Source organism: Corylus avellana, chromosome ca1 (assembly GCF_901000735.1).
Source record: "Corylus avellana chromosome ca1, CavTom2PMs-1.0".
In the NCBI taxonomy this organism is placed as follows: Eukaryota; Viridiplantae; Streptophyta; class Magnoliopsida; order Fagales; family Betulaceae; genus Corylus; species Corylus avellana.
This window is the reverse complement of record NC_081541.1, coordinates 36,183,976-36,208,820: the sequence shown is the minus strand read 5'-3', so window position 1 is coordinate 36,208,820 and position 24,845 is coordinate 36,183,976. Positions and strand designations below refer to the sequence as shown.

The window sequence follows — 24,845 nt, the reverse complement described above, 5'->3', positions numbered from 1 at the left end:
ATTGAATTTGTAGGAGAATATATGTCAAATATGAAGAGCTTATTGACCCTTAACATTTCTCAAATTTACTGGTATCATTTTTATCATTCTCTTCCTGGAATTGTATACACGTGGCATTTATTGGTATTTATTTTAGTGATGTATTGTCTGGAGTGGTATACATCATCCATGTTTTTTTTTTTTTTTTTTTTTTAAATCAAAGTGGGAGAGAGGGGGAAAAGGGGAAGTGGTATACATGTTATCAATTCTTGCTTCTCCTCACTCATTCTTGATTGATCCGCGCCTACCAAAGTCCATGAGGCCCAGAGTTTTTGTGGGCTTGAGCAGAATCAAGGGCCCTCAATTATGGACCTCAAAGGCCCAGAACGCCTGGACAAAATCAAGCAACATCTCACTGTCTATTGTCTATGGATATAATTCAAAAAAATTTGAGACAAAACAATAATCTCTCTATTCTTGATCCGAAAATAGTGTAATTATGACAACTGTTATAATTGAGGAAAAGTTGAGACAAAACAGTGTCCACCAGTTATCTTTCGTGGTGATGGTTCAGTGGTCTTAAGAAAATCTTCAAAGTAATTAGACATGTATTAAGGTGAGCCTTCAATTCTCAAAGTGAGAATCCTTAATCTTATTAGTATTAGTTTCCTTGAGTCTCATTGATCATTTAATAGGATTGAGTCAAGCTATATCTCAGTTAGACTTGATGGAGGCTCTTCTTGTACAACTCTCAGCAGGAAAATGCAATTATAGTCACACCCAATTAAAATTGCTACAGGTAATCTCTCCCATCTGCACATGAACTCGTGTGAATGGCCTTATCCTTATGAACCAAACCATAATAATGCTAACATTTGTCCATTCGTAGCAGTTGGGAATTTTTTTTTTTGGATTTAGAGCACTCACAACAGTTTTGTAAAAATCTTAAATAACATAATATACTTAGTTTAGGCATGAAATTAAGATATGATTCAATTTAGTAATTTACAATTAGTTTCATGGGGTATAAAAAAGAATTGAGCGGTCTTTGAGGTATACTAAAAATACAATTTAGTCCATATAATTAAATTCCGTTAATTGATTTAACAGATTTCGATAGCGTGAAATGTTACAACTAATAAAATTGTGACATGTATTCTGTTGAAAATAAATTTACACTACAGATCCATCAAATTTTGGGACCAATGGCCAAGGATAGGCCCATGAAGATATTAATTAAGTAAGCAAGCTCTATTTAATTAATAGAAAATATTCCAATTGAGACAATAGTGGAGTAAAGAAGCCATATTCAAAGTCTACAGGAGAATAGGAGCTCAATTCCAACTCAAAATCACAAGAATCCCAGCTTATCTCTACATGATAGCTATCCAGCTCTATCTCCCGCTATTGAATTATATTTGAAATCTGGACTTCTAAACCAACTCAAATAAGGAAAACTAGTGCAAATCTATTTCAACCCTCAACTCTATAAATAGGCCCTACACAATATACATAAACATATTCTCTCATCTATAGACTCTCTCTATTACATCAGAAATTACATATTAGAGCTCACAGATCTTGAAGGCCCCGAAAAAAGTACATTTAACATATTCTATTAAGAAAGTACCATAATTTATCTTGTTTTGCTTCAACTTTTTCTCAATTATAACAAAGATATTTGCCAAGTTTTTGTTCTCTCAGTACAATCTGTAAGCAGGTGGGATCCACATCCTTGTATCTTTTTCTTTTTTTAATTCTGCCTTTTGCTTTAGAAAAAGAAAGTATAACGAGAGAACCATTATTGCAGGTGACAGGCGTCGTCTGCTCATCATCTCTATTGCGTGGTTTCCAATGACGGACGACTCCTCTGCAGTGCGCTACAACGGTCTTCAGGGAAAAGTAGCCATAGTAACCGGCGGTGCAAGTGGCATCGGCGAGGCCACGGCGCGCCTTTTTGCCCAACACGGCACACGCATGGTCGTGATCGCCGATATCCAAGACCAACTGGGTCAACAAGTAGCAACATCCATCGGCATAGACAAGTGCAACTACATCCACTGTGATGTTGCTGACGAACACCAAGTCAAATCCATGGTGGAATCAACCGTCCAGAAACACGGCCAGCTCGACATCATGTTCAGCAACGCTGGGATTCTAAGTCCCTCCGATCAGATTGTCCACGAGCTTGACTTTTCGCAGTTTGACCGGCTGTTTGCAATCAACGTGCGTGGCATGGCCCTGTGCGTGAAACACGCGGCGCGTGCGATGGTCGAAGGGCGCGTGAGGGGGAGCATCGTGTGCACGGGGAGCGTGGCCGCTAGCCACGGCGGGAAGATGCGAACCGATTACTGCATGTCGAAGCACGCAGTGCTGGGCCTGGTTCGATCGGCTAGCGTGCAGCTTGGGGTGCACGGGATTAGAGTGAACTGCGTGTCACCGAATGCCCTGGCGACGCCGTTGACGACCCACAAGCTAGGGAAGAGCGTGGAGGAGATTGAGAAGGTGTATGAGACATTCGCGAGGCTGAAAGGGTCTGTGCTGAACGTTAAGGATGTGGCGGATGCTGTGCTCTTCCTTGCTTGTAATGAGTTTGTGTCTGGACATGATCTGTTGGTGGATGGTAGCTTCGCGGGGTAGCACTTGATTGCAGCAAATTGTAAATTTTTCAAAAAAGTATTGAATACAATTCTACCCGTATAATAACACAAACAAGGATAGGCTACTTTCCGTCCAAATGAACCGAAGAGAAGCCCGGGCCAAAAAATAAATGAGTATAAGAAAGTGAAAATACTTATAATTGTTGAACATCATTGTTACATTTGAAATTGAAAAATGATCCGTATCAATATTTCTTTTATATCATCTTGTAAATTTAATAGGTTAACCATAAAATTTGGAATTTATCATTGACTTATGTGGAGCTCACATAAATTCACAAATCTTAAAGAATCAATTGTTTGAGTTTGAGTTTGCAATTTAAAAATAGGTATTTAAAAACGTGATTTTTAAAAATGTACTTAAGCGTTTGGAAAAATTACACTTTAACTTTTAAAATCATAATTTAGTCTTTAAAATTGTGTTTTTTCACGTCCCAATTTTTTTTAAAATGCAATCTTAAAGAATCAATTGTTAACAATTTGGTTTAAATCACACTTTTTGTTTACAAAATCGCAATCTCAAACGTACCATTAGTCACCACATGTACAGCCGAGTGGTAAAAAAAGAAGTCTCTCTCATCTCTCGTCTTTTTGCCTTTTATTGAAAACTTTGTTAGGAATATGTAAAAAAGGTAAAGGTAAGTAGAGAACTTGTATTTGTAAAAAAATAATATTTTAATGGTATAAGAAAAAAATAAGGGAAGCTATTATATAATATATTTGGATAGGAAAGCAAAAATAATAATAATAAAAGAAACAAAATGTAAAATCAGTTCTTATGATTTACCCGATTTGCAATTACCTCCATGTGGTATTACAATGAACTTAAAAGTTTCTGAAGTATGCTAAAAATAAAATTTAGTCCCTACGACCAAATTCCGTCCACTGATTCCGATTGCGTAAAACGTTAAAACCAATAAAATTGTGATATGTATTCTATTAAGTAATTAGTAGATGAAATTTGACTGTAAGGAGTAAATTTTTTTTTTTTTTTTTTTTTTGGCAAACCTTAAGAATGTCTAAGTTCATTTTAATATCACATGAACCTAATTATAAATAAGGTAAATCGCGTAACTAATTTTTCCTTTTTCTCTTGAAAAAAAAAAAAGGTGTTTGAGTGATGGATTTGTGAGCATTCTATGTCTTTGGATATACACGTTGAGCAATAAATTGAAGGCATGAAGCCATGAACACAACTCAAACTCACTTTATCCAATTCTCCTACTAGAAATTTTCAAAGCGTCTTTAATGAATAGTTTAATCGGCTTTAAATCACGCCTTATGAAGTAGAGGTCAATAATTCCAAAAAACAAAAGCAAAGTAGATGCTAGCTATCTTTTAGGTTAACCAATCCCCCTTCTCTTTAGGCCACGAAGAAATCACTTCCTTTAATTTTAGCAAGATAAACTTAAAAAGGGGACAAATATACTTCATTTGAATTACTACTATATTTTTATTATATTTCTAAACTTTAAAAATCAACATTATAGCCTTTAGGGTCGGAATCACCCTTTGGCTTAGGGGATCCCTAGTACCCCAAAATCTTAAAAAAGCCTCCAAATTTGTTATGAGATGAACCCTCAAAATTAATTTATAACTCCCACTTTTTCCTTTTTGTTTTACCCCTCACTTATTATAGTTCCGCTACTATCAAGTCTATCCTTGCGTGTTAGATTAGACATTTTTTAGTTTTGTTCAAACGGTTAATTTTACTTACTCTAAAGATATTTTGAGAAGAAAAAATATTTAACATGCTGCAGTGATAGTATGACCTCAATGTCGCTTCTTAAAATTTGCAGGCGTAACGGTAATCATAAAATTTGAAGGCGTAGCGGTAATCATAACCTTTAAGTTTTCCCTTGTCAGTTGTTGAGGCATCAATTTACTCGACACTAATTCGTTTGCTGTATAAAGCTATTGCGATTCTCCCTAAATCCACTCAAGTTCCCTCCATCCAATTCTTCAGTACCTCAGCTCACCTGTTTGTAAAAATGTCGCAAAAACTGAAACTTTTGTTAGTTGTTACTCTGTTCCACAGCCATGTCGCCTATGCTTCTGACCCAGATCCAGTCCAAGACTTCTGCATAGCATTGAAAGACTCTGCAAGCGGAAACCCGTCATGCAAGAACCCATCAACTGTCACGGTGGAAGATTTCACTTTCAAGGGCATAAAATTTCCCGGAAACTACAACCGAACAGGCATTTCAATTATGCTGGTGAACTCAAATGTCTTTCCAGGTTTAAACACGCTTGGCATGTCATTTGTGCGAGCAGACTTGGCTGTTGGCGGCGTCAACGTGCCGCATTGCCATCCGCGAGCGACCGAGACTTTATTTGTGATGGAGGGAAGAATTTATGCGGGATTTGTCGATACGAATAACAAGGTTTATGCAAAAGTGATGGAGAAAGGAGAGGTTATAGTTTTCCCAAGAGGTCTTGCACACTTCCAAATGAATGTTGGAAATACACCGGCGAGTTTTGTGGGGAGTTTCAACAGCCAAAACCCGGGATCGCAGAGAATCCCAGCTGCAATTTTTGGATCTGGAATCGAAGAAGCGCTTTTGGAGAAGGCTTTTGGATTGGATGCTAACGAGATCGCTAAGTTGAGGAAGAGATTTCTAATTCCCCTCTGATCGTGTCCCAAGTGTTTGATAAACACTTCAAAAGTGCACCGTGTTTTATAGGCTATTTAAGTTAGATTGCATAAAGTTATGCTTAAAAGTAATAAAGGCATCTATTGATGACTCATGAAAATAAAATTCCAATAAAACTTGGGTTGATCAAAAAAACCTCTGAGCTGCATAAAATGGTTTTTCATTTATTTTTTTTTAGATTTTGAATTTCTCATTCTTGGTGATGGTTCAGTGGTGATGGTTCAGTGTCCACCAGTTATCATTAGTGGTGGTTAAGTGGTGTCAAGAAAATCTCCAAAGTAATTAGGCATGTATTAAGGTGAGACTTCAATTCTCAAAATGAGAATCCTTAATCTTATTAATATTAGTCTCCTTGAGTCTTACTGATTATTTGATAGGGCTGAGTCATGCTATATCTCAGTCGGACTTGAGAGAGACTCTTCCTGTGTAGCTCCCAGCAGGCAAATACTATTATAATCACACCCAATTAAAATTGTTACAATTAATCTATCGCATCTGCACATGAACTCGTGTGAATGGCCTTGTCCTTATGAACCAAACCATAATAATGCTAAAATTTGTCCATTTGTAGCAGTTGGGAGTTTTTTTTTTTTGGATTTAGAGCACTCACAACAGTTTTGTAAAAATCTTGAAAAACATAATATATTTAGTTTAGGCATGAAATTAAGATATGATTCAGTTCAGTAATTTGCAATTAGTTTCATGCGGTATTAAAAAGAATTGAGTGGTCTCTGAGGTATACTAAAAATACAATTTAGTCCATACAACTAAATTCCGTTAATTGATTTAACAGATTTCGATAGCGTGAAACGTTACAACTAATAAAATTGTAACATATATTCGGTTGGGAATAAATTTACACCACGTGCTCACCAAATTTTGGGCCCAATGGCTAAGGATAGGCCCACGAAAATATTAATGAAATAAGCAAGTTCTATTTAATTAATAGAAGATATTCCAATTGGTACAATATTAGAGTAAAAAAGCCCTATTCAAAGTCTACAGGAGAATATGAGCTCAATTCCAACTCAAGCTCTCAAGAATCCCAACTTATCTTTACACGATAATTATTTAAAATTATCTGTAGAGGATAGCTATTCAGCTCTATCTCCACATGATAGTTATTGAATTATATTTGGAATTTGGACTCTCAAATCAACTCAAATAAAAAGAACTAGTTCAAATCTATTTCAACCTTCAAGTCTATAAATAGGCTCTTACACAAAATAAGAAACATATTCTCTCAACTATAGACTCTCTCTACTACATCAAAAATTTCAAATTAAACGAAATATGTTAAATTAGTAGACATAATTTATCTATAAGGAGCAAAAAGATTTTGCACACAGTTTTGTCACTACTTTTTCTCAATTATAACGCCAAGTCTTTGCTCTCTCAGTACCATCTGTCAGCAGGTGGGATCCACATCCAAGTATCTTTTTCTTTTTTTAATTCTGCTATTTGCTTTAGAAAAAGAAGGAAAAACGAGAGAAACATTATTGCAGGTGACAGGCGTCGTCTGCTCATCATCTCTTTTGTGTGGTTTCCATTTTCCAATGACGGACTCCGCCTCTGCAGTGCGCTACAACGGTCTTCAGGGAAAAGTAGCCATAGTAACCGGCGGTGCAAGCGGCATCGGCGAGGCCACGGCGCGCCTTTTTGCCCAACACGGCACACGCATGGTCGTGATCGCCGATATCCAAGACCAACTGGGTCAACAAGTAGCAACATCCATCGGCATAGACAAGTGCAACTACATCCACTGTGATGTTGCTGACGAACACCAAGTCAAATCCATGGTGGAATCAACCGTCCAGAAACACGGCCAGCTCGACATCATGTTCAGCAACGCTGGGATTCTAAGTCCCTCCGATCAGATCGTCCACGAGCTTGACTTTTCGCAGTTTGACCGGCTGTTTGCAATCAACGTGCGTGGCATGGCCTTGTGCGTGAAACACGCGGCGCGTGCGATGGTCGAAGGGCGCGTGAGGGGGAGCATCGTGTGCACGGGGAGTGTGGCCGCTAGCCACGGCGGGAAGAAACGAACCGATTACTGCATGTCGAAGCACGCAGTGCTGGGCCTGGTTCGATCGGCGAGCGTGCAGCTTGGGGAGCACGGGATTAGAGTGAACTGCGTGTCACCGAATGCGCTGGCGACGCCGTTGACGATCCACTCCCTAGGGAAGAGCGTGGAGGAGATTGAGAAGGCGTATGAGACATACGCGAGGCTGAAAGGGTCTGTGCTGAACGTTAAGGATGTGGCGGATGCTGTGCTCTTCCTTGCTTGTAATGAGTTTGTGTCTGGACATGATCTGTTGGTGGATGGTAGCTTCGCGGGGTAGTACTTGATTGCAGCAAATTGTAAATTTTTCAAAAAAGTATTGAATACAATTCTACCCTTATAATAACACGTATAATTGTTGAACTTCATTGTTGAAAATTTGAAATTGAAAAATGATTAGTATCAATAATTTGTTTATATTTTTTTTATATCATCTTGTAAATTTAATATGTTAATCATAAAATTTGTGAAATTTATCATTAACTTACGTGGAGTTCACATAAGTCCACAAATCTTAAAAAATCAATTGTTTGAGTTTGAGTTTGCAATTTATATTTGTTTGAGTTTGCAATTTAAAAATAGCAATTTAAAAATGTGATTTTAAAAATGCACTTAAGGGTAGTTTAACCTTTAAAATTATAATTTAGTCTTTAAAATTGTGTTTTTTCAGGTCGCAATTTTTTAAAAACGCAATCTTAAAGAATCAATTGTTTACGATTTGGTTTAAATCACGCTTTTTGTTTTACAAAATCGCAATCTCAAACGTACTCTTAGTCACCACAGCCGAGTGGTAAAAAAAAAAGTTCTCTTTGTCTTTATTTTAACACAATATTTTCCTCATCTCTCTCATCTCTTGTCTTTTTGCCTTCTATTGAAAACTTTGAGTATTCTCAGCAGACTCCCTTATAGGGAGTTTGTTTTCTAAGTTTAGGGAGTATGTATAAAAAATCACAAAAAATCCCACAGCAGACTTCCTAAATGAACCCTAAATATTAAGATTGCTACAGTGAAACCCAATGTTTTGGGTTCCACTATTGCAATCCTTATGATTATTAAAATAAAATAAAAAATGATTCTCTCTCTTTTCTCCTCTCATGTCTCATAATTCTCTCTCATCTCTCTCCTCTCATATATAATATAATTAAAAAAACAAATATTTTAATGATATATGGAATGCTTAAGGAAATCTATTGTGGTGTATTTTGACATAAGGAAGCAAAAAGTAGTTTGAATCCTTAAATGTAGGAAAAATGACAAGGAAGCTAATATGAATGCTCTTAGGAATATGTAAAAAAGGTAAAGGTAGGTAGAGAACTTGTATTTTCTAAATAAATAATATTTTAATGGCATAAGAAAAAATAAGGGAAGCTATTGTATAATATATTTGGATAGGAAAGCAATAATAATAATAATAAAAAGAAACAAAATGTAAAATCAATTCTTATGATTTACTTGATTTGCAATTACCTCCGTGTGGTATCACAATGAACTTAAAAGTTCCTGAGGTATGCTAAAAATACAATTTAGTCCTTACGACCAAATTCCGTCCACTGATTCTGATAGCGCGAAACGTTAGAACCAATAAAATTGTGACATGCGTTCTATTAAGTAACTGTCACACTAACAAAAATTGTTAAATTAGTAGATGCAATTTACTGTAAGGAGTAATTTTTTTTGGGGGGGAAAACCTTAAGAATCTCTAAGTTCATTTTAATATCACGTGAACCTAATTGTAAATAAGGTAAATCACGTAACTATTTTTTTCCTTTTTCTCTTGAAAAAAGAGAAGGTGTTTGAGTGATGGATTTGTTAGCATTCTATGTCTTTGGATATACACGTTGAGCAATAAATTGAAGGCATGAAGCCATGAACACAACTCAAACTCACTCTATCCAATTCTCCTACTTGAAATTTTCAAAGCGTCTTTAATGGGTAGTTTAATAGCTTTAAATCACGCCTTATTATGAAGTAGAGGCTAATAGTTCCAAAAAACAAAAGCAAAGTAGATGCTATCTTTTAGGTTAACCAATTCTCTCTCTTTAGGCCACGAAGAAATCACTTCCTTTAATTATAGCAAGATAAACTTAAAAAAGGGACAAATATACTTCATTTGAATTACTACTATATTTTTATTATATTTCTAAACTTTAAAAATTAACATTATAGCCTTTAGGGTCGGTCGGAATCACCCTTTGGGTTAGGGGATCCCTAGTACCCCAAAATCTTAAAAAAGCCTCTAAATTTGTTATGAGATGAACCCTCAAAATTAATTTATCACTCCCACTTTTTCCTTTTTGTTTTACCCCTCACTTATTATAGTTCCGCTACTATCAAGTCTATCATTGCATGTTAAATTAGACACTTTTTAGTTTTGTTCAAATGGTTAATTTTAGTAACTCTAAAGATATTTTGAGAAGAAAAATATTTAACATGCTGCAGTGATGAGTAATACTAGGTACCATCTTTTTATCCTCCTAAAATTTTCATAAAAATGATGTGCCTTTTAAAATTACCTTTGTATTTTATATAAATTATAATTGAATTTTGGTCCAATAATGATTTTGAAAGCTACATCTAACTTTAGGAGGATTTTAGGAGAATAAAAAGATAGTACTTACCATTACTCTACAGTGATAATATGACCTCAATGTCGTTTCTTAAAATTTGAAGGCGTAGCGGTAATCATAAAATTGGAAGGCGTGGCGGTAATCATAACCTTTAAGTTTTCCTTTGTCAGTTGTTGAGGCATCAATTTGCTCGACACTAATTCGTTTGCTGTATAAAGCTATTGCAATTCTCCCTAAATCCACTCAAGTTCCCTGCATCCAATTCTTCAGTACCTCATCTCACCTGTTTGTAAAAATGTCGCAGAAACTGAAACTTTTGTTAGTTGTTACTCTGTTCCACAGCCATGTCGCCTATACTTCTGACCCAGATCCAGTCCAAGACTTCTGCATAGCCTTGAAAGGCTCTGCAAGCGGAAACCCGTCATGCAAGAACCCATCAACTGTCACGGTGGAAGATTTCACTTTCAAGGGCATAAAATTTCCCGGAAACTACAACCGAACAGGCATTTCAATTATGCTGGTGAACTCAAATGTCTTTCCAGGTTTAAACACGCTTGGCATGTCATTTGTGCGAGCAGACTTGGCTGTTGGCGGCGTCAACGTGCCGCATTGCCATCCGAGAGCGACCGAGACTTTATTTGTGATGGAGGGAAGGATTTATGCGGGATTTGTCGATACGAATAACAAGGTTTATGCAAAAGTGATGGAGAAAGGAGAGGTTATAGTTTTCCCAAGAGGTCTTGCACACTTCCAAATGAATGTTGGAAATACACCGGCGAGTTTTGTGGGGAGTTTCAACAGCCAAAACCCGGGATCGCAGAGAATCCCAGCTGCAATTTTTGGATCTGGAATCGAAGAAGCGCTTTTGGAGAAGGCTTTTGGATTGGATGCTAACGAGATCGCTAAGTTGAGGAAGAGATTTCAAATTCCCCTCTGATCGTGTCCCAAGTGTTTGATAAACACTTCAAAAGTGCACCGTGTTTTATAGGCTATTTAAGTTAGATTGCATAAAGTTATGCTTAAAAGTAATAAAGGCATCTATTGATGACTCATGAAAATAAAATTCCAATAAAACTTGGGTTGATCAAAATAACCTCTGAGCTGCATAAAATGGTTTTTCATTTATTTATTTTTTTAGATTTTGAATTTCTCATTCTTGCACATGTCTTTTTTCATAGTGCATTTTCCGTCACCCATATTCAGAGGTCGTCAGAATTCACCATTGAATGCTGCCAGCGACCGGATTTCGTCAGAATATGCTACAGGAGTTTGCCAGAAGCCTACCGGGCCCCGGAATTCACTAGTTGTTGCCCATCATCGTTGATTTTCTATACGAGTCAAATGCCCTAAACCATTTTTAATTAAAATTAATTTTTTGAAAACTAGTTTAGATGAACTACTTTCCAACCAAAAAAAATATTTTACGTTGAAACAAACTCGTTTGTCTAAGTCAACAATACTTAATTTCAAAATGATTCCCCAGGCTCCCCTCCCCCTCATCAATTTTGGTTTCACCTCAAAATTCAACGCATGTATATGGAATTAGGATTTTTTCTAGTTTATTTATCCAATTAATTATATTGAAGGGATATTTTTGTCCTCTTAAAAAGTGAAAAGACAAAAATACTATTCTAATATAACTAACGGGATACGCTTTAGCAGGGACGGAAACAGAAGTTTGAGAGAGGGGGAACGAAAATAAAAAATAAAAAAAAATTAAGGAGAAGGAAACTAATTTTTAAGGGTCTACATCCTAAGAAATTTTTTTTAGATAGATGTTTAAATTTTTGGGGGACTTAAACCCTCAATCTTGTGCTAGGTTTGCCTCGGAAAGAAATTTGGTTCATGCGGAATAGGAGAGAGAAGAAATAGAAGGTTTTTTATTTTATTTTTTGTTTTTAACTATAAAACTTGTACGGTATAAAAAATAAGCTTTTCCTCTTGACTAGACATAGCCTTTAAGTTGCACATTTCTTACAAGACGTGCAGCTTGTGCAGTGTGAAAAATGTGCAGTTACTTTTCATATTTGAGTTTTCAATATATTTTTATTTTCGAAAACTTTACGTTGAACTTCTAAACTTTTACTTATTTTGACAAATTTTTTTAAACTTTTTAAACTTTTAAAACTCTTATTTTAGACCTTTGAATTCTGATTTGCTCTCACTTAGAACCCCTCTGTTAGTTTTCAACATTAAACTCAAACGGTTTATATTTTTATACCCATTATACCCTCACCTAGCCCACTTGAAATTTCAAAAACACCCAAAACTACAGCACCCACCCCCAACTCAAAACAACACCATTTTGGGCATCTATTCTTTTCTTTTCTTTTCTTTTTTTTTTAAAAGAAAAAAGAAAAGGCAAAATATATATATAAAAAAAAATCAGGGTGGTTGGAGCCAACCCCATGGCCGGTCTAGGGGTGGTTCAACAACCCCCATGGCCAAGCCACTCCTAAAAGGCCAAAAAAGGAAAGAAGAAGAAGAAAAAAAATAACGAACGGAATGGGTTTTGGGCTTTTGGGGGTGGCCGGACCACCCCCAAGGGCTTGGAATGGTTTTGGCCACCCCCATACCGGCCGTAGGGGGTGGCCGAAGCCACCCCCATGCCCTTGGGGGTGGTTTGGCCACCCCCAAAAGCCCAAAAGCCCATTCCGTATTTTGTTTTTGTTTTGGCCTTTTGGGGGTGGCCGGACCACCCCCTTGGCCATGGGGGTGGCTCCAGCCACCTCTTGGCCAAAAGTGCGGTGGTCGGACCACAATATTTTTGGCCAAGAGGGTGGTTGGAGCCACCCTGATTTTTATTTTATTTTATTTTTTAAAAAAACAATTTTAAATTTTTTTTTTTAAAAAATATTTTTCCATTTTTTTAAAGATAATTTTAATGCCAAAAATGGTGTCGTTTTGGGCTGGAGTGCTGTAGTTTTGGGGCCCAAAATGGTGTAATTTTTGGGTGAGGGTATAATGGGCATAAAAATTCATTCCGTTTCAGTTGACGTTGAAAAGTAACAGAGGCGTCCAAAGTGATAGAAATTGAAAGTTCAGGGTCCAAAATGAGAGTTTGAGGATAGGAAAGATTTATCGAAATGGGTGTTAAAGTCGGGGATCCAATTTGAAGTTTATTTTTTTTTTTTTGAACTTTTTTTGTACATGTAAATGCAACATTCATTTCCTTTGAGGGGGCGAAAAAGTAATTTAGAGAGACAAAAAGTGAACTATGAGGAGGTAATAAAGGACTTAATAATATTTTTGAAAGAGTTTTAAAAAATTTTGGGAGAACACTCGTCCTGCCAACCTTATACGTGAATCCGTCCCTGCTCTCTCGTTCATTTGAATTGGAGAGGATCTTCATGTATATGGCTATGACACAGAAAACATAATTATAACTTATACATGGTCTCCAGAACATCGATGATCAGAAATTTTTGTCCCTGGTTGGAAAGAAAATAAAGGAAAAGCTACAGTACTAACTAATCACACCTTGAGACACTATGATTTTAGAGTGAGTCATGGCTCTCAAAAAGCTATGCTCAAAATCATTTCTCCTGCGGTAGTTGTAAATTGTAAAGGACCATTTGGAACATGCGCATGCAGGTTCTAAGCCATAATGACTGGCCATCATTCTCGTATGCACTATGATTGGTGAAGCAAAACCTATCTAACATGTATGGAACTGGGGATATGGTAATTTGTTATTTAAATCGCTAGTAATTTAGACCATAAAAGTGAGAGAATCTTTATAAGGTTTATTTATCTAAATAAGTGAGCGGACAACCCAAAATTTGTTTGGGCAAGTAGGCTCCATATTGATTCTTACGTCTCTGTCTGAGTCTCTTTTGGGGATTTGGTTAGGGTTGAAGGGTCTCGAGACGGTTAAGTCTCTATGTGCTTATTTTGTTTTGGTGCTTAAACTGCTTTTAGTTGTCTTCATTGAGAGCACCGGGTCATTTTATAACCAATTTTCTACTTCTTACTTGTATTTCTCGCATTATAATTATTATTTTTTGGTTTGTTGTTGGAGAGTCCACCCTATTTTTAGTATTCTAATTTTTGTAACCTTTTCGTTATTTGCTATAGAAGAAAACAAAAATAAAAAATCATATGAATTGCTAGCAATCGGGGAGCAAAATTGCTGAGAATCCTTTTATATATATAGCAACCATTGAAAAAGTAATCACAAACAACATGACTAATTCTATATATATATATATATATATATATATATATTCCCCTATTACTACTTTTTGTGTCCTGTTAGCCTGTTAGGTATCCTATGCTTCAAAATATCCTCCTTCAGTCCTCAATTACCTTTAAGAAAAACACTTCATACTGTCTTCTTTTTTCTTTCTTACCTCCTTCTTTTTTCCTTTTTATTTATTATTTTTTTTACATAGAAGTGCATAAAAGTTGGCAATAAGCAAGGACGAAACTACATAGAGCAAAGAGGCCCTCCTAAGTTTTCAATTTTTCTTTTATTTAACTTAAATATATATGAAAATTTAGGCTGAATTAAGTTTGATCCTTATCAAAATGAAGTTTAACCCCATATTCTTACTTTTAACCCTTCAAATAAAAGATCCTGGTTCCATCTCCGGCAATAAGGTTCCAACCTTTAGTTGAGGTCACATGTAGGGTGTGTATACATATTTAGAGTCTGTTTGGGTGTGTGTTTGAGAGACTTAAAAGTGCGTTTAACACTCAAAAAGTTTGTTTAAAGAAAAAAGTAATTGTTTGGTAAAAAAATTGAAAGCGCTTTTAAATGTCTAAAAAACACAAAAATGAGCAAAACACACTTATGGGAAAAACTTAAAAATGAAGCTTTTGCAATTTTTTTTTTTTTTTCTTTACTTCAAAATTATATTTCTCAAACATAATCTCAAACGCTCTTATAGATTGGCTATAGACTAACTTTTGGTATTTTAATATGGGAGTTAGAGTCACATTAATGGAGACAAATATAGCATTATCCATCTCACAACACCATCACACAACATCACATAGAGTAGAATGATTAAAACTTGACCTAATTTCTCACACAAAAGTATATCATTCTTTGAGCAAGGCACTCAGCATCTCATTCCAGAGATCAGGGACCCCAGGGAGGCACCAATGGCTGCAGTCAGAGGAAAAGTCCTTTGGATGCTGCTTCTCTTTTTGGTCCATTGCCCTTCTGTACACAGAAGGATGCCCATCTCTTCGAAGAGCAGTCATGGTGGTAATATCTTGCAGATACACTGGAAATCTCATCCTTCTCAACACCCCTTGCAACACAAGCAATTGTTCTGGAACATGTTGGTGGCTAAAGAAAGCCAGAGGCTGGTGTTGGTTATAGCATTTCCATCCATTTTCTCTGCCAAAAAAATAATAATAATAAAAAAATTAATTAATATCTAATTTAAAGGATATAATTCTAGAAAAAAGAAAAAAAAAAAAAAGAAAAAAGATAAGAAATTGTACCTGTTATGTCGAGGTGACATGCTGCGGAAAATGACTTGGGTTTTGCGAGGGTCTACATTTAAATCAACCCATTTAGCCCATGTTGTGAGTCCTTTCTCGTATGCAACCATTGGATTCATGCTTTTATATATACTATTTCCCTCCATTAGATAGTCCCACCTAAAATTATTTACAGCCCTGAGTTAGAATTAATCATGAATTCTTATGGCTACAAAAATTATATATATATGAAGTGCTGGACAATAACTATTGCAAAGATGAAATACCGTTGAATTTAATCAACATTCAGAAGGCCTCTCATAAAAGGAATTAAGCCACATTCTCAATAATTTATATGATTAATTACTGAGGCTCAGAAAAACAAAAGGAAAGAAAAAGAAACAATTAATTTTGTTAAACATATTCGCCTATCCATTTAGGAACCATATAGTCGACAAAAAGATTAAACTTTTTATATATGCTACAAAGTGAAATATAGAAAATGCAAAAAAAATTTCTTTCCATATTTCCTCTAGATTGAGATTCACAGCAATTAGCTAGCGACATTGTTAGGTAATTGAGAGAGTTCATACGGGATCTAGTTGCCCTGGTGATCGGACAACCTAAAATTTGGGCAACTATCGTGAGAGACCCACGTAAAACTTAGCTGCTCAAATAAATTTAGAATTGTTTGTCCACCTATCCGAACAACTGATTAGTTCCACATGAGGCTGTCAGCAATTTAGACAACTAATTACTGTGAATCTTAATTCATTTCAACTTGTAGCCTACTAAACAAATTTTGGATTGCCGGACCGGAAAAGAATTAAATGAAGAGATAGAGAAAAGGAAAGAATATAATTAATGCAAAAAAAAGACTTACGAACTCCATTGATCAGAATGAGTCCACCAGTGGGCAGAATCAAACACAAGGATGTCAACACCTCTCCAATACTTTGCATTCTCTTCGATCTGATCCAAATGCAGGATTCTCTTGTTGTCATCTCCTTTCTTCAACTCCACAAGAAGTGGTGCCCAAGAAAACTCTATTGATGTCTCGAAATCCTGCATGTACATGCACAATTAACTATTTAAATTAATTCATTTGAGGCTTCTACTAAAAAAAATTAAGTAAAATATATTTTAATTAATTAAATTACCATAGCATGGAAGGCCATGGAAACACCATTATAGGTCACCCTCTTTCGAGCTGTTGGAATGACTCCTTGCACTAAGCAGACAAGAGACTCCCATTGATTCCTCATTATAGAATCGCCTACAAGCATTATTCTTTTCCTTCTCATCCTTCCAAGAAAACCCAATGCATCAAACCTGTACAACGGAGGGAGAAGCACGATAATTATCACTTATCTCAAAAATTTGAGTTTATAAAAAATTGTTAATTTAATTATTCAATCAATTTTAATTAATATTTTAACACTTCTTCTCACTTAACGTGTGAACTCAAAATCCTCATTAATAAGTGATGTCAAATACGTGGAATGTTTAATTAAAATAGGATGTGAATGACAAAAACAAAGTTTGAGCTTAGGACTTTTGTTCCGATACAATGTTAAATTAGCAATTGTCTATCCCCATTTTTTTTTTTTTTTTTTTATAAAGGAAATCTTGATAAATTTCATTAAAACATCAAGGAGAAATATCTTGATTAACAAGTACAATATTGTTAATAAAAATAGGAAAATCCTCCGTCCAAACTTTTTCTAAAGACCGATGAATAGCCGCCTTTGCTAATCTGTACCGGCCAACATCCTAGCTACGTAATTAGAAAATAATAATAATAATAATAAAAACTTATAAGTTTCAACTAATTAAGCAACATTAATTCCAAAAGAAATTGCAAATTGTAGTGGAAAAAGTATAGAGAAAATGCATGCCTTGGAGAAGAAACACATGATATTATTTTGCATTTACCTTGGAATAGAACAACCTTGAGGCTTCCACTTCCACTTCTCGTAATCAGAATCCGGTCGCCCATTTTTCTGGCAAGTGACGGCTGTGCTAAGATATGGGCAGTTTGAGTCGTAGAGAGGATAAGTTTGATCATAAACCCATTTGCCAACGGAAAAGTCACATCTTGTTCGTGAGTCATGGCGGCTTTCCACCACGATCACTTCGTCGTCTTCCTCGTTCAGCCATGGCTCGGACGATGATCCGCCATGAAAGAAGCATAGTAAGATGGTGAGGAAGAAGATAAAGGAGGCAGCCATTAAAGCCGGCAGTGGGAGAAGCTTCAAAGCTTCAAGTGAGGAAATTAAAGGCATTATATGTTGACTAGATGGGTTCAATTAAGGCATGACTTACGGTGGGGGTGGGCCATACGTCATGTTCTTTACTCATTGCCATTGTTTCTTCTCATTGATGTCTATGATTTCTTTTCATCATGGGAACGAAAAATATATAGTTATAAAAATTACATGCCAACATTTTTTCAGTAACTTTAGTGTTGATGTTTGACAATATTGGTGTAAAATCTATATATTAATATTACTTTGCAGAGTGCTATACCACTACTATACAACTGAATGATGTGCTAGTAAAGGCTTCGTAAAAAGAAACTGCCACGCCATCTGGTTGTATAATAGGCGTACAAAGAGTTTGTTAAATAATATTTTTAAATTATTATTATCATTTTGGTTAATTGTTTGTGTTGAAAGAATATGGTTTTTGAACTTTTTTGAGTAAAACCAATATACAAATAGTTGGAAAATATTTGAAGTACTATAACTTTTACTATAAAATTTTTTACAAACAGACATGTAATTTGTAAAATAATTACGAGTATATAATTAACCAATTAGCCACAATAATTATTTCACTAATTATGAATTGTTATATTAGTTTGTAAAGAATTTTATAATAAAAGTTGTAATACCTCGGAGGTAGAAATCTTCTAAAGTCTAGAACATGAATTTTTATTAGTACATGTGATTTGATCAAAATTCATAAATGAGCTTGATTTCCCACTTCTTTATGTTATTCATGGTGAGGTTTGTCAATTAATGTGATGATTCAAAGTAATTAGGTACAACCACCAGTGTCGGTGGTTCAGTAGTCTTAAGAAAATTTTTGTGAGGATTGGCATGTGTTAGGGTGTAGGTTCGACTGTCCACAATGGAGAATCACTCACACAAGCAGTTCCTGCCGTCTATGCCCATTCGAAGTAGTTCTAGCGGACAAATACTACTATGATCACACCCAAATAGATTAGCCACAGTTGGTTGCCCCTTTGTGCTCTTTTTAATTAGAAAAAAAAAGTAATTAGATACATCATTCATCATTAAATATTGTTGTGTTTTTCTTTCGCATGTTCAGTAAATTCAGCCCACAAACCAACCCATTGTGGTTTGATTCATTGACTTTTGCATCAATTTTTTAGCTTAACTTTGCAACTCAGACCAATTAATTTTTATTAACATCCAGTAATTAAATTTCTCCATATAAGAGGGCCAACACATAGAAATCTTATAATTATTTTAATAATTAGGACTCATGCATCTTGTGCGTAAGAATGGACTGTGAGTGCAAGAAAAATCAAAAGACTTCAAGGTTTCTCCAATTGGTTTTTTGAAAAAAGAAAAGTTTATCAGATCAATATATAATTAATGTTAAAAAAAAATCGGAACCAATATATTGCCATTGTTTCTGCTCATTGATATCTATGATTTCTTTTCATCATTGGAACGACAAATAGTTATACAAATTACATGGCAACATTTTTTTTTTCAGTAATTGAGTGTTGATGTTTTGACAATATTAATTAGTGTAAAGTATATTAGAGTAACCTTATTTAATAAACTACTATACGACGTACTTCTATATAACTGAGATGATTTTACAGTGAACAATTAGTCTTTGAATCAATAAGGGTTTTGTCAAAAAAAAAAAATTAAAAGCTAATTTTTACTGTCACATCATCTTGGTTATATGATAGTCATATAACAGTCTACTAAATTGAGATAATATAATCATGTGATATATTATCCTTTCGATGAAGAGTAATTCTATATGATTCTCATACAATTGGGATGACGTAGCAGTAAAAATTAATATTAATTATATTTTATTTTTTACATTATGATTTAATGGCTAATTTTCATTACCACTTCATTAAATTGAATGACAGTCGTATAATAGTCTACTAAATAGCATTACTCTTTAATGAGTTGTTTGCTTTGAAAGGATATGGTTTTTAAACTTTTTATGATGAAACCAATATTTCGAGTAATTTTAGAAGGCCTACTTGTGTCCTACTTACGTCCTACTAAGATTGATGTGATTATTAAAATCATCATTTAATCAAAATTCAATAATGATCAATTACAAGCTTAATGGTGATTTTAATAGTCACATCATTCTTAGTAGGATACAAGAAAGACACAAGTAAGCCACTTAGAATTCCTCCAATATTTCATATAGTTGGAAAATGTTTGATTTACTACACTTTTATAATAAATAATATTGAATAGTGTGTAATTGACAAATTAGCCACAGTAATTGTGTCCAACTGCAAAAACTAAGTTGGCTAAATAAGTAATTTTATCTTTTCTTTATTAATGTGTCTAGTTGATTTGAAAGAGAAAGAAAAAAAGAGAGAAAGAGGTTGGTTAGTTAGGTGGATAAGATAGAAGCAATGATAACAAAAGAAGCTTTTGAGCCCGAGAGTTACGGCCTTGTATGCCATGAAATGATTTGTGTTTCTTCTTTCAACGGATCAAAAGATTAAAGGGTGATGTTCCAATGGAAGACCCACCATGAGTTATTCTATCTTTCGCTCTTTTAGGTCAAAAAGTTTTACCTAACCGAGGTTTATGATAGTGGAAATTTATTCTAATGAATGATAGCGTAACGGAAATGGTAATTTTTTTTTTTTTTCTTTGGCAATGGTAAAACCTAGGGGTGCTCGTGCGATTTTTATTAACCACTTTGTAACCGCTAATCACCAATCGTATTAACCGCTTTTTAATATATATATATATATATATATAAGTGCAAAACGACATAGTTTTGCACATTTATTATTCATCTCATCCTGATGAGTGATGATTTCATATAACTATGTTTTTTTTTTTTTTTTTTTGTATGATAGTATTTGGGTTTTTTTAGGTACCCTTTACATTTTTTATTTATTTTTTTATAATTTTTTATTTTTTATTTTTTATTTTTTTTATATGAGCTCATTTTAGAATCACAAACTATATGCTTGTTAAATAGTGCATACTTTGATGCCAAAAAGGCACATAAAAGGCCGAAAAGGGCAAAATAAGCCCAAAACTAAAAATTGGACCAAAAGGCAAAGAAAAAGAAAAAAAAAAAACATTTAAAGTGAGCCCAAAAAAAGCCTAATTCTCAAATTCGACCAGACAAGAAAGTCCAAACAAAGCCCAAAAAAGCGGTTAGTAAACAAAGCGGTTAGCCGGATGCAGTTAGCGAAAGTGGTTAGTAAAATGTACTAACTACTTACGCAATTGTTGTTAGCGGTTTTAGCCACTAAACGCTAACTGCAAGTGCATGATCACCCCTAGTAAAACTTTGCTTGTCTATAAAAGCTCAAATATTTTAAAAAATTGGAAAATAGTTTTGGAATGGGCCCAATTCACCCTTTGATAAGTGCATGCGAAGTTTACCGAGCCTTACCAAAAGAGGGTTCTAATTATGGCTCGTTTGGGTATGCGATTTTTTTTGTATTTTTCTAAACTTTTTTCAAAATTCTAAATATGACGGGGAAAAAAAATTGAGATTATGTTTGGGTGGTTTAAATAATATAAATATAATTAAAAAAAGAAGAAAATTTTTTGGGGTAGTTTTGAACCACTCCTAGGGGTGGTTGGCCACCTCGAAACTTATGGGGTGGCTGAGCCACTCATAGCAGCAATTTTGAGGGTGGTTCGACCACCCTCAAAAGAGGTGAGGGTGGCTGAACCACCCCTGAAAAACCACTCGGGGGTGGCGCGGCCACCCCTAAAAGGTGGATCGGCCAGTCTTGAAATTGATGAACCACCCTCGAAAACCAGTCGAGAGTGGCTCAAGGGGTGGATCTGTAGTGACCTAAACAACTAGGCTAAGATAGCTTTGTTAGAGGATTAATTGGACTTCTTTTATTAGAATTTTGGACCCTCTAACCGAACATTTCGTAGTGGGGACCACCCGAACTTTCGCTTGCAGTAGTACACAAATGTTCGTGTGGGGACCAGCCCGAACGTTTGTTGACTTTTTGTTGACCACTAGTTAATGCTCGAGTGTACAACTAGAACCCTAAAATCATTAGGTAAATAGTACACGAACGTTCGGCACAATCCCTACACTGCTGATCTACTCCTGCATAGCTCACAACTTTTCCTACTCTATAAATACCTCATCCCGCGCCTTTCACCAACCCATTCTAGCTCTGAACCCTAGAGAAACCCTGCTTGAATGTTTGGTGAGGATTGTGAGAGGATGAGAGCTTTCTTGAAGGCTTTACTCAAAGAGAGGTAACTTCCTTGCCTTACTTCTTGTTTTATTTAGTTGTTACTCTACTTAGATTTTATGCAATGGTTTAGTTAGAGTTTTGAGGTTATAATGTTCATCTTAAGTTTTTACCTTGATTTATCATGATTTAGTGTTTCCTTATTGTTTAACGTACTTCTTGTTGCATGGTGATGTTGTTTTAGGCTAGGATATGTTAGAAATCATTTTTGTAGCCTTAGAACCAGTTTCGGACTGCTTAAGAGATCGTTGGACCAAATGAAGTTCTACCTAAAACTCTATAGCCGAACGCTCGGCGTCGAGCCCAAACGTTCGCCCATAAGTGTTTTAAGGGATGCATGCCATTTTGCCCTAATGTTCGGACAGTAGCCTCTGTTTTCAAAGTTCTAGGATTTAGGATCGTTTTAGCTTGGACTTAGAACTAATGTTAGGTTTTTCACATATTTGAAAAACTTAGAACCACCGGTGGGATCTTGGGAGGATTTATACGAACAGGGTAAGAACAAACTCACATGATACTAGCCATTATTTTTCCCGCATTACACAATTATTTTGTGTACCAAAGATGCATTTTTACAACTCTCATGAAATACATTTTTCTATGCTATGAACTCTACATTTTGTGAAAATGTGCTACTTAACAAGATAACGAATATGATGAGATTATAGAGCATGCATGCATTTTGTAAAAATTTTTCTTAAGGTCGGGAACATATCTAACATTAGTGAGTATCTTAACAATCCCATCAAACATCCTGACTTTTATGATACCTAGTCCAAGGCCTTACACCCAGCATCATTTCCCATTAGCACTGTACCCGCATTATAGGATTTAAATGTGTCGAACCACTACCTATTTGGACACATATGATATGAACAATCAAAATCCAAAATCCAAGAGTCTATGGCAGAATTTGTACCTGAGGAAATTGAAAGAACATTTGCATTGACCTCACTGTCATCGAACTCGCCATCAGCCACACTGACTGTATGTGTGGAAACTTGTTTCTTTTTATCTTCAAGGTCTTGTTTCATCAGCCTACAAAATTTTTTGTAGTGTCATTTCTTGTGACAATAATAGCACTCCACATGATCTTTTGCATCAGACCGAGATTCTCCTCCCTGTGCCGATTGTGACATAGACTGAGATTGCTTACCTCTATCATTCTTCCTCTTAAACTTATCTCTTTTGCGCTTTGACTCAAACCATGCCACAAGCCCATCAGCCTAATCATTGATAGGTTTCCTTTGAGTCTCATGTGACAAGAGAGATCCTGTCACCTCTTCAAACGCTAGAGTCTCTTTCACATACAATAATGTCGCAACCAGGTGATCATAAGAATGGGGAAGCGATGCCTACAGAAGTATCACTTTATCTTCTCCTCCAATTTTTACTACAAAATTCAACAACTGTGTATTCAACATGTTGAACTTGTTGAAGTGCTTTAACAGATGTGTATTTTCTTCCATCTATAAACCATATAACTGCTTCTTCACGTACAACTTATTTGTCAAATTCTTCACCATATATAAACTCTCCAATTTCTGCCAAATTGATTCTGCCTTTTCTTCATCAATCACATTGTGAATGACTTCATGTGACAAATTAAGACAGATCGCACTGGCAGCCTTTACATCTATCTCTTCCCAAACATCATTGCCAATCTTCTCGGGTTTCTTTGCCTTTTCCCAATCGCCATGTGGATTCTTTGCTGAATCAGCAAATCCTTCATCCTTCTCTACCAAAGAGAGAAATTGTTCTTCTCATTGAACTTCTCCACTTCAAACTTGGTACTCGCCATATTTGTCATCAATTTGATTCTCGAACCCAAGCTCTAATACCTCTTGTTGTGCAAAAACACACGATCACAATTACGGTTAAATAAGGTGAGAATGATCACACACAAAATAACACCAAGATTTAAGTGGTTCTCTCAATGTGAGGTACGCCCATTGGCGGAGGTGACAAAGAAATTTACTATGAATGATGGAATACAAAAATATAGTAGAGAGAAAATTATTCAGACCCAAAACCCCAATAAACGCAAAATCTCACTATCACACAATAGAGATTATTCCCCAAAGAGAGTACAAAGGACAGGAATACAAACTCTTTATCTTTTGCTGGGATAGGATGGCAACTAGTCTCTTTCTCTCTCTCACTATATGGCTGGTCTTTCTTTTTCTCTCTCATTATGCGGCTATTTCACTCTTATTTTCTTTGCTGCCCATACTTCGTATGGCACGACTAAAAACCAAGAAGAACGACTCTCTTTGATTTTCCACGTTGCTCGAAAAACCACAAGAAGTTGCGCTGCGTGCACCAACTTCTAGCAACCCACTCTTTGAAGTGCGGCTCTCAGCTTTGTTGCTTAATTGCTATCTCACTGCTCCATGTTTTGTGCACCCACCAAAAGGCCTAATGCTACAAGCCTTTTATAAGGGTGTAAGTCGGTCAAAATAGTCCAAGAAGACAAGACCGAGTCCAACGCAACTGAGTCATTAGTGGGTGACCTTTAAGATTCCATTGGTAAATTGAATATGGCCAAATGTGGTTGAGATTGAATCAAAGTAATCATAGAAATTAACACTTTTATTAGATATAGCATTACTAATAAAGAAAACTTTGTCCTTTAGTTTCTGCTCGTCTTGTATTATTTATAAAGAAAAAAATAATTAAAGAAAAATTGATGTTTGGGTTTTGAATATATATGATTGAAGATTTTGTTGGTTGGTTGTGATTTCTCCAAATTGGTTGTTTTATTATGAATAATAAAGTCCTAAATTACAAAATGAAGGATCTCCTAACCAAGTTGGAAATTTTGTTCCACCATACCACTTAATCCTAAGCTCTTTTAGCTTTCACGAAAAAAAAAAAAAATAATAAAAATTATGGAATAAACTTTTTTTAAAATTATGTTTTTACCCCTCCTTCCCCCCAAAAAGGTTTTTGTTTTAGTTTTCCTCCCTGGCTGATATTCTGGTTTAGCCCCTGAAG

At 35.4% G+C, this 24,845-nt stretch overlaps 5 protein-coding genes across 5 annotated transcripts; 4 read left to right on the top strand and 1 right to left on the bottom strand.

Moving 5' to 3' along the window:
• The first annotated feature begins 1,329 nt into the window (after nucleotides 1-1,329).
• Nucleotides 1,330-2,732, top strand: LOC132167309 ((+)-cis,trans-nepetalactol synthase NEPS1-like). The gene is made up of 2 exons (XM_059578235.1): nucleotides 1,330-1,699; nucleotides 1,790-2,732. The coding sequence occupies exon 2, from the start codon at nucleotides 1,834-1,836 to the stop codon at nucleotides 2,617-2,619; it is 786 nt and encodes a 261-aa protein (XP_059434218.1). The 5' UTR covers nucleotides 1,330-1,699; nucleotides 1,790-1,833; the 3' UTR covers nucleotides 2,620-2,732.
• Nucleotides 2,733-4,630: 1,898 nt separating this feature from the next.
• LOC132167712 (germin-like protein subfamily 3 member 2) lies at nucleotides 4,631-5,272 on the top strand. Its single transcript, XM_059578762.1, has one exon. It carries the CDS (start codon nucleotides 4,631-4,633, stop codon nucleotides 5,270-5,272), a length of 642 nt encoding a protein of 213 aa, XP_059434745.1.
• A 1,267-nt stretch (nucleotides 5,273-6,539) lies between these two features.
• On the top strand, nucleotides 6,540-7,684 carry LOC132167206 ((+)-cis,trans-nepetalactol synthase NEPS1-like). The gene has a single exon (XM_059578115.1). It carries the CDS (start codon nucleotides 6,850-6,852, stop codon nucleotides 7,633-7,635), a length of 786 nt encoding a protein of 261 aa, XP_059434098.1. The 5' UTR covers nucleotides 6,540-6,849; the 3' UTR covers nucleotides 7,636-7,684.
• Nucleotides 7,685-10,217: 2,533 nt separating this feature from the next.
• LOC132167893 (germin-like protein subfamily 3 member 2) lies at nucleotides 10,218-10,859 on the top strand. Its single transcript, XM_059578966.1, has one exon. It carries the CDS (start codon nucleotides 10,218-10,220, stop codon nucleotides 10,857-10,859), a length of 642 nt encoding a protein of 213 aa, XP_059434949.1.
• A 3,950-nt stretch (nucleotides 10,860-14,809) lies between these two features.
• Nucleotides 14,810-17,619, bottom strand: LOC132164951 (protein trichome birefringence-like 36). Its single transcript, XM_059575473.1, has 5 exons — nucleotides 17,294-17,619; nucleotides 16,519-16,690; nucleotides 16,242-16,423; nucleotides 15,380-15,538; nucleotides 14,810-15,272 (listed from the first exon to the last, which is right to left on the bottom strand). Exons 1-5 carry the CDS (start codon nucleotides 17,587-17,589, stop codon nucleotides 14,969-14,971), a joined length of 1,113 nt encoding a protein of 370 aa, XP_059431456.1. The 5' UTR covers nucleotides 17,590-17,619; the 3' UTR covers nucleotides 14,810-14,968.
• Between the last annotated feature and the right edge of the window lie 7,226 nt (nucleotides 17,620-24,845).

Bases quoted from the DNA above. Each gene is read 5' to 3' on its own strand.
- LOC132167309 (XM_059578235.1), top strand. From the start codon at position 1,834: ATGACGGACGACTCCTCTGCAGTGCGCTACAACGGTCTTCAGGGAAAA.
- LOC132167712 (XM_059578762.1), top strand. From the start codon at position 4,631: ATGTCGCAAAAACTGAAACTTTTGTTAGTTGTTACTCTGTTCCACAGC.
- LOC132167206 (XM_059578115.1), top strand. From the start codon at position 6,850: ATGACGGACTCCGCCTCTGCAGTGCGCTACAACGGTCTTCAGGGAAAA.
- LOC132167893 (XM_059578966.1), top strand. From the start codon at position 10,218: ATGTCGCAGAAACTGAAACTTTTGTTAGTTGTTACTCTGTTCCACAGC.
- LOC132164951 (XM_059575473.1), bottom strand. From the start codon at position 17,589: ATGGCTGCCTCCTTTATCTTCTTCCTCACCATCTTACTATGCTTCTTT. The intron at 16,424-16,518 runs GTAATTTAATTA...ATGTACATGCAG, and splicing joins CCATGGCCTTCCATGCTATG to GATTTCGAGACATCAATAGA. The intron at 15,273-15,379 runs GTACAATTTCTT...TTTTTTTGGCAG, and splicing joins ATGTCACCTCGACATAACAG to AGAAAATGGATGGAAATGCT.